This window comes from Bos indicus x Bos taurus, chromosome 13, assembly GCF_003369695.1.
Source record: "Bos indicus x Bos taurus breed Angus x Brahman F1 hybrid chromosome 13, Bos_hybrid_MaternalHap_v2.0, whole genome shotgun sequence".
NCBI lineage: Eukaryota > Metazoa > Chordata > Mammalia > Artiodactyla > Bovidae > Bos > Bos indicus x Bos taurus.
Genome location: NC_040088.1, coordinates 20,890,755 through 20,906,008, shown reverse-complemented (window position 1 = coordinate 20,906,008; position 15,254 = coordinate 20,890,755). Strand labels below are relative to the sequence as shown.

The following is a 15,254-nucleotide window of genomic DNA, read 5'->3' as shown; positions in this document are numbered from 1 at the left end:
GAGACGCTGAGAGAAAACAAACATCACACTCAGAGTCACAAAGCAGCTTACCAACAGAGCCAAGACTGGAACCCAGATAGGGGTCTCCTTCTCCTCTGCCAGTTCAGGCAGGTCTCAGAGTCCCACCCTCCATGAACATGTGGTGTTGGTGTGCCCATCGCTGGATAAAGGGCCTCTTGGATATGACCTGGGCCAACAGTGGCGATTCATGGAGTCGCAAAGAGTCGGACACGACTGAACGACTGAACTGAACTGAACTGAACTGAGCAGTGGCAAAGACACACTGCCTCCGTGCTCCCCTCCTGACCTGTGGCAGGCATCACTAATCAATCCTTCCCTCCAAGTCCAGGAGCTGCCTGCGAGGAATTCTTACCAGAAAGCTTCATTGAGCTCCCATACTCAATCAGATCGTATTTGGGACCATAGTACTGTCATTGCTAACTCAGCCCCAGAAGGGAAACTGAGGCTTATGAGGAAGCGCACCTGCCAAGGAAGGTGATACACCATCACCCAAGGGAGCTGGAATTTGTGGACACTGGTATACTGGTGACCTGAGACCATTTTATCTTATCCAGCACTCGAAAATAAGAGGTGCATTAGCCACTGATTAAGCATTGAGCATACTGGATCCTTTATCTTCTCACTTGATCTTTCCTATAACCCCCTGGGGTAGGGCCAAGTGTAGATGGGAGACTTGAGGTGGAGGGGACTGAAGTGACCAGACAACAGGAGCAACTGTCATCATCATTCAGCACTGGTGTCACTGCATATCAGGGACCTACGTCATGCTCCGCCCTTCATGCACATTATCCCACCGCCTCCGCACCACACACCTGGAGGAGAATCCCATCTTTAGTCCCGTTTCACACACAGGGGACCTGAGGCTCAGGGAGATGAAGCTCCTTGTCCAGGCTGCACAGCCTGTAACAACTGAAGAGAGAGGATTCAAACACAGCTGGCCTAGCACTGAAGGCCGGGCATGAGCACCGCCCCCTCCGCGTGCTCTTAATTTCCTTTTGCCGCCAGAATCCAAGCACAGAGTTGTTTTCCCATTTTAAAAGGTGAAGCCTGGGGCAAAAACCGGGTTGAATTCACTACATCACACTCAGGCCCTTGGCCTGTGTTCCTGAGTTGGGAAAACTCTCTTCACAAGATTTTAGCACAGCCCTCTGCTCTGTGCCCACAACCAGGGGAAGAGGGACCCCAGTGTTTGCAGAACTGGACACAGACAGTCTGGGAGGGTGGTCTGCTGACGGGCCCAAGGTTCTGCTGGATGAGTTCCTCAACATCCGAACTCCAAGCTTAGGCACCTGCTCTGTGCTCTGATGGCGGGATCACAGTCAGCGTGAGGAACACTAGCTCCCCAAGCCTCCAGCCCTACCCCTATTCGGCCCTGGCCATAGTCATATCCAGGACAGACTTACAGGTTCCTACTGAGAAGCAGGTGGAAGAACGGAGGAGCAAACCCTGGATGACCCAGAGATCTCTGCCGGTGCTCCCAGTCTGATGTCAAGTGGGCGCCCATCTGTGCTTCCTGGACCGGGTGTTCCAGGTTGACACAGGCCCAATGCACCAGGCGTTACAACCAAATCAAACAGCAGAGTTCGAGGAATAAACAAGGTATTCAAGCCCAAAGATGCCCTTGCCAAACCAGTTGCCCTCAATGTGATCTGGGTGAAAGGTCTTTCCCTGGTGACTCAAATGCTGGGCCCTGTCCATGTGAGACCTGTGTGAGTCACCTCTCTTCCCTGAGCCTCAGTTTCCTCAACTGGAAAATGGGGCTCCAAGTCTCCTCATGGGGTTGTGAGCACCAATGGCGAAAGCAGACCTGTGGGGCCAAGCCCAGGGTCAGCCATTCACCCGTGGCCTTTCTGGGTGCTGGACATCTGGGCCAAAGAATGCAACTCGCTGCTGCCCCCAGAGGATGGGAGCTGGAACAGCCGACCTCAATGGGAGAAGGCACAAAACTGGGTCACTATCCGCTCTGCCCCTTCCCATCTGTGTGACTTTGAACAAGTCATCCTGCCCTCCTAAACCTCACGTTTCTCAGCTGGGAAATGGGGCAGTAACACCCTCTACATGGTTGCTGAGAAGAGGAAAGAAGATGAAGCCGCATTAGCATATTGGGTTGTGAGGGTCATGTCTAGGCAGAGCTGAGGTTCCAGAGAATGGCATGGGGGTCACAGCTCATAGAACTCAAGGTAGAAAGTACCTTCGAGCCGTCTAGTCCAGTTACTTCCATTTCTGGTCAGCCACCATGGAGCCCCTGAGCCTAAGTACCTAGGGAGGGGCCCAGGCATCTATAATTTAAAAAAACTTACTAGGTGATTCTGGTTAATCTTTTTCTTTTTTCCCCTAAGTTAATGCCCAAAGTAGAAAATGTCATCAAAACCAAAAGAGATGAAATGAAAGAGGAAAGTAAGTGGGGTTCAAATCACTTTGAACCCTTGGATGTAGTCTTGGATGAGTCTTTCTCCTTCTCTGGGCCACAGCTCCCAAGACTTTTCAGCAAAGAGGTTAAACTGATGAATTCTAAGATCTGCTGAGGCTTTGAAGTCTGTTATGTTTCCAGTGTGGTCATGTCACCCTCTAGTAGTCATCAGAAGGGAGGAAGCAGATGTGAGTCTACAAGTGTGCCGAGCCAGGACTTACTATGGGTTTGAATAGCAGAACCCAATTCACACTGACTTCAAACAAAAAAGATAGGGAGGGAGAAATGTATTTGCACTGGAAAATCTAGGGCACAGAGGACATCAGGCACAGCTGGACCCAGGCACTGAAAGGATACAGTGTCTCGTTTCCCTTTGTATGGCTTCATTTTCTAGTGAACTCTGTCAGAGAATTGTATCTTAACTGTATCTCTAAGGACAAAAACAAACCCAGGCAATCTGTGGAGACCCATAGCCCCTTTTGTGCGTACTGAGCTTTTTCACCAGAACTCTGGTAACATGGACTCCATGATTCTGTAAAAGTGCCCCTAAAATAGGGGGATAATTTAGGTGTTTTCTCCTTGAATCTAATGATGCTGTCTTGTCTCGCAGGTATGCATGCATGCATGTTGAATGTTCACATGTGTAAGTATGAATATGGTTCTTCAAGAGTTCCAAACACACTGTAGGGAGCAGAGGATAGAGGACCTCAGAAAGAAGGAAGACATGGTTTCTCTCCACTTTGGTAGATTTAGCTTAGTGTGCACTAGACCAGGGAGTCCCCCAAATGCTTTAGCAGATGGGGACATTGATTATGGTGAAGTTCTGTCTTCATGTGAATTAGAGCCAGCAACCACTAAAGCAGTGAGTCGCCATGAGAACATGGCTCCTTAGAAAGTAGAAACTTGTGTGCCAGCCCCAGACTCACCATCAAGGATCAAGCATGAAGATCATTTCACCTCAAAGCTCAGCCATGAGAGGAGGCTGATATCAGTGCCAGAAGCTGGCTTTGTCCTGGGTGTGGTCCATGATGAGAAACAGCACCAGCCACTGTGACTGCAGGGAGGTTGAGAAAAAGAAAGAGGCAGGAAGCCTGAGGGAACCATAGCTCCATGTTCCCATAGCTCAGAACCACAGCTCTCCCTGAGCCAGACTCAGGGAGAAAAAAAAATCTGGGAAGAAGAGTCATACAAATGTGTAACAGTGGTTTAGCAGAGACTGAGGAAGTTTAGAATCATGGCTCACAGTTACATCAAGTCACACAGGATCTTAGCAGCCATCTGGTCAAGATCCTGAGCATTTCTGGTGATGGGACCCTTACCATCTTCCCAGGGAGTAGATGACTTTATAGGATGTTCCAGAGAGGCTTGGAGCATTCTATGGGCAGGTCAAGGTTTGGGGGACCCATGTGAGAGGAAAGCCACAGAGCAAAGGATGGTAACAAGTTGCTGAGGGCAGAGAACAAGAGGAAAAAGTCAAATGATGATAATTTCCTGTGAAAAGCCAACCAGAAGATGAGTCAGGGGGAAAGGGAGGGACCACCTCAGGTGAACAGTCACAGAATTCGTGAGGTGATGTCGAGAGCCAGTGACAGTCAGGGAGGAGAGTTCTTGGAAGATGGAATGGTCTGTGCAGAGTCCCAAGGCAGCAAAGAGGCTTGAATCTTTCTAGAACAGAAGGAAGACAGTAGGGGCCATGGAAGGAGAGGGAGATGGTTTGGAGTAGCAGTGAGCAGATGACACAGGGACCATGATGGGGACTTCGGTTTTACACCGAATGAGACCCCTCTGGCTGCTGCGTTGAGGGTAGAGGGACTGAGGGCAGGTGTGCAGAGGGAGACCGCATATAAGAAGGTATTTTGCAGGCAGATATTGTTGTCTCTCAGGGGGGACTCTGCCAATTAAATGAGTAGGCAGACTTCAGAGGATGGTATTGAGCAATGCATCATTACAAACATCTGCCCTGAGGCTGGCTCCACTGTGAAGGATGTGGTGGAGAGCACTCAAAAATCAGAGAAGAGTTGGAAAAAATTACCTCACTAGTCCCTGACCCTGACTCCATGGGGCATAATTCTAGCACATCTCTGTCCATGTCTTACTGGGTGACCTCAAGCTGGTTGCTCTCCTTCTCTTGAACTGAGTTTCCAAATGATGACAAAATTAGGCTGGATGATCACTATGGGTCCTCCTATCACAACATTCTCCAATTCATCCATTCTCAGTCTTTACCCCAAACCCCACCTACAGTGGCCACTATCTTGGCAGCTGGAATTTCCGTGAGAACCTACTCTTAATCTTGGCACAGAGTCCTCTCCATATCCACCCATTTCAATTCAAGCGTCCTGGGTGACCTTTGCACTGGAAGTCTCTCTCTGTTCATTCTAGACAAGGATTATTTTCTTTGGAGTCTCCTTGGATGGCCCTGGACCCAGGGCCTGTTGCCAGGGGCAGCCTCCCACCCATCACCACAATATAAGGGCCATCAGCACCCAGAATTCCAGGAGACTGCTCAGTGGAGCAAGGATTTTGTAAGTATTCTCCTCCAAACCTGTGAATGGTGGGCTTCCCCCTAAATGTGACCCCACATGGAGAGCTTCAGAAGGCTCTGGGGTCAAGAGGCAGAGGGATAGGGCCACGTGAATTAGCTAATATTGTCAGTATAGCAAATTAAGAAATCAGTTACATTAGGAGAAGTCTCAAACTGGTGAGCAATGTGGGGTCATGATGTGGTGCCCGTTTATGTGTTTATACTTTTATTCTGCAAACTTTTATTTTGTTGTACTGTATTAGGTGCAGGTTTTTTACTCTCAGTTGGGAATTCACAAAGTCACAGTCCATATCTAAGGAGTTTACAGCCTGGTGAGAAAGGAGACAAGTCATCACTAACTGTACCAAGGACTCTGATCAGAGAATGAAAGCAACAAGATGGTAGAGGGGGGTCCCCTGACCTAGACCCCGGGAAGGGGCCTAGAGTGGGCTTTGTAGAGGATATGATGTCTTACTGAAGCTGGAGACTCAAGAAGAAGTGACTCATGCAAAAATGCAAAGAAGAGGGAAATGTTCCAGGCAGAGAAGCCAGAAAATGCAAATGACCTCTGTGTAAAGAGCATTGACCTGGAGTCAAGCGTGACTTTTCAAATAGTACCTCCTCTACTCAGTGGTTGTGTATCTTTGTGCAAGCTGCTCTAGCTTCCTGACCTGGGCTGCCCACCTGTCAGAGAGCAGATAGCCACGTCTACCTTCAAGGACTGCTGAGTGTAAGACTGATAGGTGCTCATTAAAGATCCCACTTCCCTGTGGGTGACTCTCACTCCTGTTCCTCCCGTGACTGTCCAGGACAATATGCTTCCACTTTGGAGACTTGTTCTCTTGTGTGGCCTGCTCACTGGGACGTCAGCGTCTCTTCTTGACAACAACGTTGTGAGAGAGCTGCAATCTGCTCTTAGAAAGGAGCTCGAGACGGATGACAGTGCATCTAAACGTGAGTCAGAAAGCGGGATGACCAGAGGCACCTGTTTCTCTAATTTTGAAAAAATTCAATTTTTCATCTTTTATTTGTCATCTACATTATTTAAATTAAATATTTTATTTATATTTGAAGCATACTCTTCTGTTGGGTCATTCAATCTTCTTGATAATTTGTATTATCTAATTGGAAATTAATCCCTACCAAACCTAAGTAGGCTTAAAACTCCCCACTTTTCCAGGTAGTCATATCACTTTTTAATTCTGATTTCTTAAGAGAACTTGGCCTTCTCATTTCCTGGAAACATTACCAGCACACTGACAAACATTCTTTATAGGAGAAACTAACTTCTGAAAATGACTGCCTTTTAAACCTTTCCAGGACTTAGGCAACCTTCAAAAATATACTTTCCAGTTTCATTGCTGATAGAACTGATCTCGGAAACAGAGGGTCTGAATCAAGGTCACCTAGTAGGTTACAGGACCAGATGTAGTTTCCATCTCTGTCTGCACCATTATCATTAGGTGATTCTGTGTTGCAGAGCCAAGTAGCACTACTATGATTACATATCTTTTCCTGTAGCCTTTTGTTTTCCCTTGAGCTAGCTATTGCCTTGTTTCTCATTTGACTTACTCTTGAAACATATATTCTTAATTCTTTCCAAATGTGCCATTCTACATCTACCATCACTCTGTCAAATCCCTTTTTCCCTGAAGGGCCCCCCTTAGGACACGCTGTCCTTCTTCTCCTGTACGAGTCACTTCTTTCTAGGCCTGCTGCAAGACTGTTCCAGGGAGTCCTATTTGCCACTTTCAAGAGTTGGAGCCATAATTTTTCCTTGATTCTAGATTTTCCATTTCTTAGTTTATTCCAAATTTATTTCATTTGTTTGAGTATCTTATTAGAGCTTCACTATGAGAAGCTGGTGTTCAATCAATATCTATTGCCTACAAAGTGGATTGATTGTTTTGTTGATGAATGGTGAGTATACATGAGTATGAAGCCAGCATAGAAGAAACAAGGTCTCCTAGCTGTGGGACTTGAGGCCCATATCTTAACCTTTTGATCTTTTATTTCCTCATATGAAAGTGCAGATAAAAGGAACACCAACTTTATGGAGCTGTAAAGACTGAATGAAATAACAGAGGCAAACAGTCTCATTTAGCGCCTGTGCACAGGAGCTGCTTCGTAAGTTGTGTATCACACTAAATGGAGATTGCTTTTGCAGCTGTCCTTGAGAAAGTGAAGGCTGATTTTGAGTTGCTCCAGGATTTCACATGTTTGGAGATGATGGCTGTGAAGGAGGTACTTCCCGAGAAGATCCAGGATGCTGAGATCGTGTTGGACAAGGACAAGAGTAACAATCGTCAGCTACTTGTCAGGTGTTTACGGTGAGTTGATGTTGAGTTCACATTGAAGGTCTTTGTCCCAAAAGAGAATACATGTCTTTGGGGAGGTAAGTTTAAGATCAAAGACAGAAAAGTAAAAAAAAACAAAACCAAAAAAAAACCCTTGTGCATCCCTGAGAGTGCAACTGGTGTGAGGCCAGCTCTTCTAGAGTTTGGGAAAATTAGAGGCAGGGCTGCAGGACCTATCAAGGGACTTAAAGGTCTAGGCTTTCTTCTCATGTGATTTCAGGTTCAGGATGAAGGTTCCCTTCATTCTCGTCTCTACCTATTTGCTGGTGTGTAAAGTTGCTTTTCCAAGGAATAAAACTTTTCTTCCCTGAATATAGCTGAGTGTAAAAATTTGAATGACCTCAGGACAGAGAAAACTAGAATTCATACCACATAGGTGGCCCCATACATGAAGTCTGGGAGCCAAGCAGTTACGGGTTCAAAATCTGGCTCTGCTAAAAAAGAATGAAATAATGCCGTTGGCAGCAACAAATGGAAGGATGTAGAGCTGATCATACTAAGTGAATCCAGAGAAAGACAAATATCAAGTGATGTCACTTACATGTGGAATCTAAAAGATGATGCTATGAACTTACACAGAACAGAAACAGACTGGTGGGCAAAAAACAACAACCTATGGCCACCAAAAGGGAAAGCAGGATGGGAGATAACTTAGGAGTCCGGCATTAACACATATACACTGCTGTATATGAAGTAGACAACCAACAAAGACCTACTATACAACACAGGGAACTATGCTCAATATTTTGTAACCACCTATAAGGGGAAAAATGTGGAATGAAAAGTATCTCTATCTCTACCTATATATACCTATATCTACATCCATCTATTGGAGAAGGAAAAGGCAACCCACTCAAGTAGTCTTGCCTGGAGAATCAAGAGGAGCCTGGTGGACAGAGGAGCCTGATGGGCTACAGTCTGTAGGGTCGAAAAGAGTCAGACATGACTAGAGTGACTAGCACACACAAATCTATCTGTCCATATACATCTGAATCACTTTGCTGTACACCTGTAACTAACACAACATTGTAAAGCAACTATACTTTAATTTTTAAGAAACCAAATTCTGACTCTGGCACATATTCACTCTGGAGTCTTGGGGAATTAGAGTTGTCTCCTTCCATGCCATCCAGTGGAGAGAATCCAACCTCTGAACTGGGCTGTCATGAAGACCAAAGCAGGCAAAGTCAGTCAGGCTCTAACACTAAGCATGAGACTGGCATAGAGAAGAGCTCAGCAATGGCTGCATGAGGAATGACAAGGGTGAATTGTGGTTTTTGCACAGGTTGACAATCAGGAGCATCAGCATCGGGAATATCACATTCCAAGTGACTCCTGGAGGCACAAGCATTAACCTGAGTATCTCCATCACTGCTAAGGTCACCCTGACCCTGTGAGTATTGGTTAGAATCTGAGGTTTGAGAGATGCAGTGCGGTATGCCAATAGATCTCCAATCTGGCATCAGGTACCTTTCCATGCTTCTGACTTGGTCTCCCAGTCTGTAAAAGAAGGAGACCTTTCCAGGTCTATGGGCTTCCTTGGTGGCTCCGTATGGTAAAGAATCTGCCTGCAACGTGGAAGACCTGGGTTCAACCCCTGGGTTGGAAGGATCCCCTTGAGAAGGAAATGGCTACCCACTCCAGCATTCTTGGGCTTCCCTGGTGGCTCAGAGGGTGGATCCCCTGGAAAAGGGAGTGGCTACCAACTCCAGTATTCTTTCCTGGAGGATTCCATGGACAGAGGAGCCTGGTGGGTTACGGTCCATGGGCTTGCAAAGAGCCAAACACACCTGAAATCTTAACATTTAAAATGTTCTAAGAAACACCGGCCATAATTAAGCTTTTTGTTAAAAAATCCTCCATGAAATATATGCCCAAAATCATCATGCTTATCTAATTATAAAACTTGAAAACTGAGAAGATCAAACATTTATAACTCTTTGATAAAGTTTCCTGCAGCATCACTTTGTCTCTCAAGATTCTCTTTAAATGACGGTGACCAGTATGGACCACATAGTATTGTCAGTATGTAATGAAGAGCATATGAAATTATATGGAAACTATAATTTCTAAGTGTTTTAATTACTTTAAAGATACAAAGAGATAAAATGAAGATGTGTAGAAGAGTCTTTATCAATTAATGCACTATGATTTCATCATTTATTAGCTATGAGATCTTGGGGGATAGTTACTTAACCTCTATACCAAATGTTTCCACATTCTGTGTTTCCACATTCTGAAAATAGAGATAGTAATTTTCTGTCATGGTACTGCTGTCATGATTAAATGGATTAATCCAGGTAAAATATTTTTGTTTGAAATACCTAACACAGAATTTGTGCTAAAGAAATGTTGACTATTATATTTATTTTAATCATCAGTGTAATACTGCATAGAAATTTCACATGAGAGAAACCCTTGTGGCCAGGAGAAGAAAAACCTAATATAAGAATGTAGATTCTGTAAAGAATGCAGACAATATTGACATTGTCCATAGACACCCCATGTAATGTCCACAGAGAAGGGGACTCAAGTGAGCCACAAGAAAGGATTTCTCCACCTCTGTTAACTGTGCATCTTATTCCCTACAGGCCTCTGTTGGGTGCGGTCATTGACTTGACCCTCAACTTTGTCCTACAGAGAAGTATCAGCTTTAAAATTGATGAAGCTGGTACCTTAATGGTGGTCCTGGGAGAATGCACCTACACACCAGCCAAGATATCACTCCCCTTCGTGAACAGGTCAGGCCCAGATATCTCAGCAGAGCGGGACCCCCAGAGGAGTTGGAATCCCTAATTTCAGCCCTATTCCTATATCTGGGAGGGAGCAGAATATGGTGAAAAAGAGATGAAACTCTGGAGACAAGCTAGCTTTGCCACTAACTTATGCTTTTATCATCATTTTAGCTCTAGGAGCTCCAGTGTTCATTTTTAAACTGAGGATGGTAGTAATACCTAATTCATAGGCTTCTCTGTTGACCAAATGAGAAAATGCCAGGGTTTAGCATGCAGCCTGGCACTATGCTCTCAGTAATAATAATTTCCATGTTGACTTTCTGTCTCTCAGTTCTTCCCCTAACTGAGACAGGAGTGTTGTGAATTTGTATATTTCACCTTTCAGCTTTATCTGTTTTTGCTTCATGCTTTTTGAAGCTCTCTTGTTAGATGCTTGCACATTTAAATTGCTATGTCTATTTGAAGAACTGACCCTTCTCATATTATATAATGTCCCTCAATAATAATAATAATTCACTGTGTTTACCTTCTTGCCTCTATTTACGAGGGGCAAGAGGAGTAGTAAATGCCTACCATGGGCTCTAATTTCAGATTGTCCCCAAATCATCCTCCACACACTGGGAAATTCCCAAAATAAGATCTTGAAAACTGAATCCTCTCCTCTTAAATCACTGATTTCTGGTAACACACCAAACCTGCAGCTTATATTGTGTGCTTGAAAGACCATGTTTAGCCCAGGGAAGAAGGTGGAGGGAGAAGGGCTGACCCTGGTCATGGTTGGGTGAGGAGAAATAGTCTGGATGCCGACAGCTGGGGCAGGTTGGCCTTGGCAAGGAACCAGGCTGAGCCATGAGCACCGGTCAGTCCATACTGCCTCAGCAAGGGATCTGATCACAGGTTGCCTACAGATCCCCAGAACCAAAAATAGGCCCTGAAGCCTACCATCACTTGGAAAAACTGAGATGTAAGTCCAAATGCCTGAGCCCTGCTGGACACTGCCTCGCCTATAGCACCAGAGAAATCATCCTGCCTTCTGGGTCTCAGTGACCGTGTCTGTAAAATGGCATTCCACTCTGCTGCTCCAAACCCTCTGGGGGCTTTTCTCTCCACTTTGGGTAAAATCCCAAGCCCTCCTCAGGGCCATCCAGACTACCTGATCTGGACCCACCCTCATTTCACTGTGCCTATCCCCTTGCCACTCTGCCCTAGACACACTGGCTTTTGCTCTGAGACTCAAACAAACTCCTTCCACCTCGAGACCTGTGCAGAGGCTGTTCTGGATGCCAAGTACACTTATCCCCGATCCTATTTCAATGTACATCCCATCACTCAGGGTCTAAAACAATGTTCCTCCTCTTCGCTCTTGTAAGAATCTGCTCTTGCCCTTCTGAATACCTTCTGCAAGTTGTCATTATATATTTAATTGCAGGTTTACTTCATTTATTCCCTCAGCCAAAAATGTGCTGAGCATATCCTCCATGCCAGGCAGTCACCATTCTGAGCTCTGGAGAATGTATCCGTGATTTCAGGCAAAAAAGTTGCTCTCCTGGAGCTTATTCTCTTAAGGGAATGACAAACAAGCATTCAGTCCAACAATAAACAGCACACGAGGCAAATGTCAGATGGCAACCATCCCTGGGCAGAGCAGCACACTTAACAGTAATGATACAAAGCCCTCCCTTACACAGCAGTCATGCAGGGCTGCCCTGAAGAAGTGACAGTTTTGCTGGGGGCTGAAGGTGGGAAGGAGCCAGCCTTAGCCACATGTACTTTGTATTTAGTTACCAGACTGGGAGCTGCTTGTGCTTTGTTTATCCCTGTGTCCCTAGTCTGGCTTGGTTCCTGGCATATATGGTTGTTGCTGTATAAATATGTGCTGAATGAATGAATGGAAGGATGGATAGATGGATGGATGAGGTCTCATGTTTGTGATGGGACTCTCATGAGCTGCTGGTCAGTCATGTGGTTCTAGGTGATGATCCCCCTGAGTAGAAGCTCAAGTCACCTGACTTCAAGGTGCTCCACCACATCCCGCACCCTTCCCATCACTCCTCCTTGGCTGCTCTGCCAACTTCACTGGTCTTTATCAGTTCTGTCTCCAGCCTCACTGGACTGATGAGCAATATCAGAAAGACTGTGACCACACTCGTGAATCTGGTGGAGACCTACATAGTGAAGTATGTGGTGAGTACCCCACTTCTGGCAGCTCAGAGCCAGGCCAGGTGGGGAGCAGGTGTGACATTCCCTGGGTGGGCTGTACTCTTTGGGCAACTTCCCTTCTGAGGCGCCCACTTCCTTTGGGCTGTCAGCTGCTGTTCCCCTCCTTCACTCAGCCTCATGTGGGGAGAAAGGGAGGAGGGATCTGATATTAGCAGAAATCACTGGGTTCCAACTTGAATCATATACCATACCCATGTACTGCCAGGAGGCCTTTTAGCAATGTTCTTCTTTATTGAATACAATTTTATTTAATTTATTTAAATATAAAAAGTACACATACTGTAAGATTCCTGTGCCTCATATGCAAACCACATGCACCACGTGCCAGAAATGATTCTAAATTAGTCACTCTGGAATTTGGCTGGGGACCACGGTTTATGGGGGAAAAATTCCTCCAGAAGGCTCTGTGACTTACTAAACTGGAGGGCCACTGCTCAAGCTGTGGTTCTCAGAATAGCAACACTGACCTCATCTGGACACTTGTTAGAGATGCAGACTCTCAGGTCCTACCCCAGATCTGCTGACTCAATAATTTGCATTTTCACGAGATCCGTGTGGATGGTATACACACAAAATCATTGGAAACACTTCTCGATGGTTCCCAGGGCCTCATTTGACTGCTTAGAATTCCAGTGTTCCAAAGGTCAAGGTTTCTAAGAGCATAGCATTCTGGAATGTTAAAAGTCTAGATTTTAAGGTTTTAATCTGAAGTTTTAGGACTCTAGCATTCTCTGGCTCTCAGATTTATGTCTTCTAGGTTTCCATCATTATAGATTCCTAAGAGTCAGAAGTTCTGAGGTCCCGAGTAGGGAGCACCTCTGCAGGTGGTTTGCAGGGTGCTTCCAGTGGATAATGATCAGTCCTCTTTCTCTCGTGTCTCTCCTCTCCCCGATCTCCATCCCAACATCATTCCTGTCTTCCTCTCTCCATCTCCCGCTGTGTCTCTCCCTGGTTTCCTGTGACCCTCAGCTGTGCCCACGAATTGGCACCATCATCAGCTCCTTGAATGAGAATTTGGTTAATAACCTCAACGGTAAGTCACAGCCTGGGGAAGCGGTGGGGGTTCCCTCTGCAGCCTGCCAAGGGGCAGGCGCCCTGCTCTACGCCTGCTCGACAGCCAGGACTGTCAGGGGACCTTGGAGAAGTTCAGGATCCTTTGTCCTGAGCAAGTCAGGAGAGTGTGGCTGGGGGAATGGTGTCCCTGCAGACTGAAGGCTTCTATTGCCCTCCTTTCTTAAACCTGCAGAACCAGCTGCACAGAGTGATGCAAGAAAGAGGACAGGCCAGATCTGAGTTCAAATCCTGCATTTGCTCTTAGCAACTGTGGGGTCTTGGTCAACTGGTTCCACCTCTCTGATCCTTGGGTTCCTCAGAAATGAAAGATTGTAACACTGCCAAGCTGATGAGCGGATTTAAAGAAAAAACAGAAAGAGCCTAATATCCCATACTCATTGCTACTGAATACTCCCCCTTCCCTTTCCCTTCTTATCAGGAGTTGTGGCTTCACCCCCAGCCCCTTGGGGTTTTTCTTGATCTGGGTCTCTGGCATGACTGGGGTTGCTGAGGCTGTAGGGCAACAGAAATGGCATAAGTAACAGTGTCAGGGTCCTGGAGGTGGTCCTTCTAGAAAATAGCCACAGGCCCAGTTACCTGGGCCATAGCTCTGTGCTTCGTATACAGCATCTCACTGAATTCTTTCAAAAACACTGTGCAGTGGGTAGTGCACCCATTTTACAGATGAACAAACTGAGGCTCAGAGAGACAGAGTGACATGCAAGAGATCCCTTGGTTGCCAAGTCTGACCTGCTGGAGGGTGGCAGCCACTGGGATCTAGTTTCTATTCAGCTATATCCAGATCTGGAGAAATGCTACTGATTTTGTTCCCTCAGATATACTTCAGAAAACCGCACAACAAATTGTAAACTGAAGAGAACAGATGAGAAAAACCACAGTGATGCCCGCCTGCTGGTGAGGATCCGACTCGGGGCCCTGGGCTAAAGGAGGATGAGACCTCCCCACAGGGGCCTGTGGAGAAGCAGAAGCGAGTCTTGGCTTCTCTTCTTTCTCTAGTAGCAGACTTAGCCCTGATCTTGGTCACAGCCTGAGTCCTGACCCTTAATCATACCCAGATTGTGCTTGATTCTGGTCCTTGACTGAGCCTGGAATGCAGTCAGGTTGAACTTTAACTCAAGTTGTTGACTGAGCCCCGACACTGGCCACAGATAGACACACGACCAGCATCTCAGTCTGATCCCTGATCCTGATCATACATTGAGCCCTGAACCCTGGCTCCTCTGGGCCCTAATCAGTCTTTTCACATCGGCCACTGTTGCTAAGGTGAGGGGGTGGGAAGGTGAGGGGGTGGGAAGGTGAGGGGATGAAAAGAGGTCAGTGCCAGGTGCCAGAGAAAGACCCCAAACCACAGGTGCCAGTCCGCCACCCCCAAGCCTCAGAGCTTGCAGGGTTTGTGGGGAAGCACTCTGGCAACTGTGCCTGCTGAACGCAGGAGTTGGTAAGGGCCACGGGGTGTCTATGCCTCACACTGGGGTCTCCTTCCAGATTGGTCCCCGGGGACTTGACTGAATCTCTGTACCATCTCCCTCTGGGACGGTCGGTGCTGCCACCATCCCCCAGGAGTGACAACTGAGCCCAGTCAAGGACACTCTCAGATACGCCTCCTCACAGTCAGGATACCCTATGCTACTCGCCCTCCACCCCCAGCAATAAAAAGGCATTTCTGCACCTTCTGTGTGGCCCATGGCATTCCTTCCATTGGGATTTCGGGGGAGGTGAGGTACGGGCAATCAGGGCATCAGAGACCTGGATCCGAAGAGGGAAGGAACATTTGGGATTATCCAGCCGCAACTTCTCTTACAAAAGGAAAACCTGAGGCCCAGGATGGTCAAGAAAGTGACCTGAGGTAATGTAGAGACAGCCTCACTCTGCTTCCGCTACAGCACCGCCATGATGGAGGGCTGCCTTCCTCA

General features: G+C 46.6%; 1 protein-coding gene across 1 annotated transcript; it reads left to right on the top strand.

The window, feature by feature from the left end:
• The first annotated feature begins 5,500 nt into the window (after positions 1-5,500).
• LOC113903125 (short palate, lung and nasal epithelium carcinoma-associated protein 2A-like) lies at positions 5,501-15,009 on the top strand. Its single transcript, XM_027558800.1, has 8 exons — positions 5,501-5,909; positions 7,123-7,285; positions 8,598-8,705; positions 9,904-10,053; positions 12,138-12,231; positions 13,237-13,300; positions 14,157-14,235; positions 14,827-15,009. The coding sequence occupies exons 1-7, from the start codon at positions 5,771-5,773 to the stop codon at positions 14,192-14,194; spliced, it is 756 nt and encodes a 251-aa protein (XP_027414601.1). The 5' UTR covers positions 5,501-5,770; the 3' UTR covers positions 14,195-14,235; positions 14,827-15,009.
• Positions 15,010-15,254: the final 245 nt, after the last annotated feature.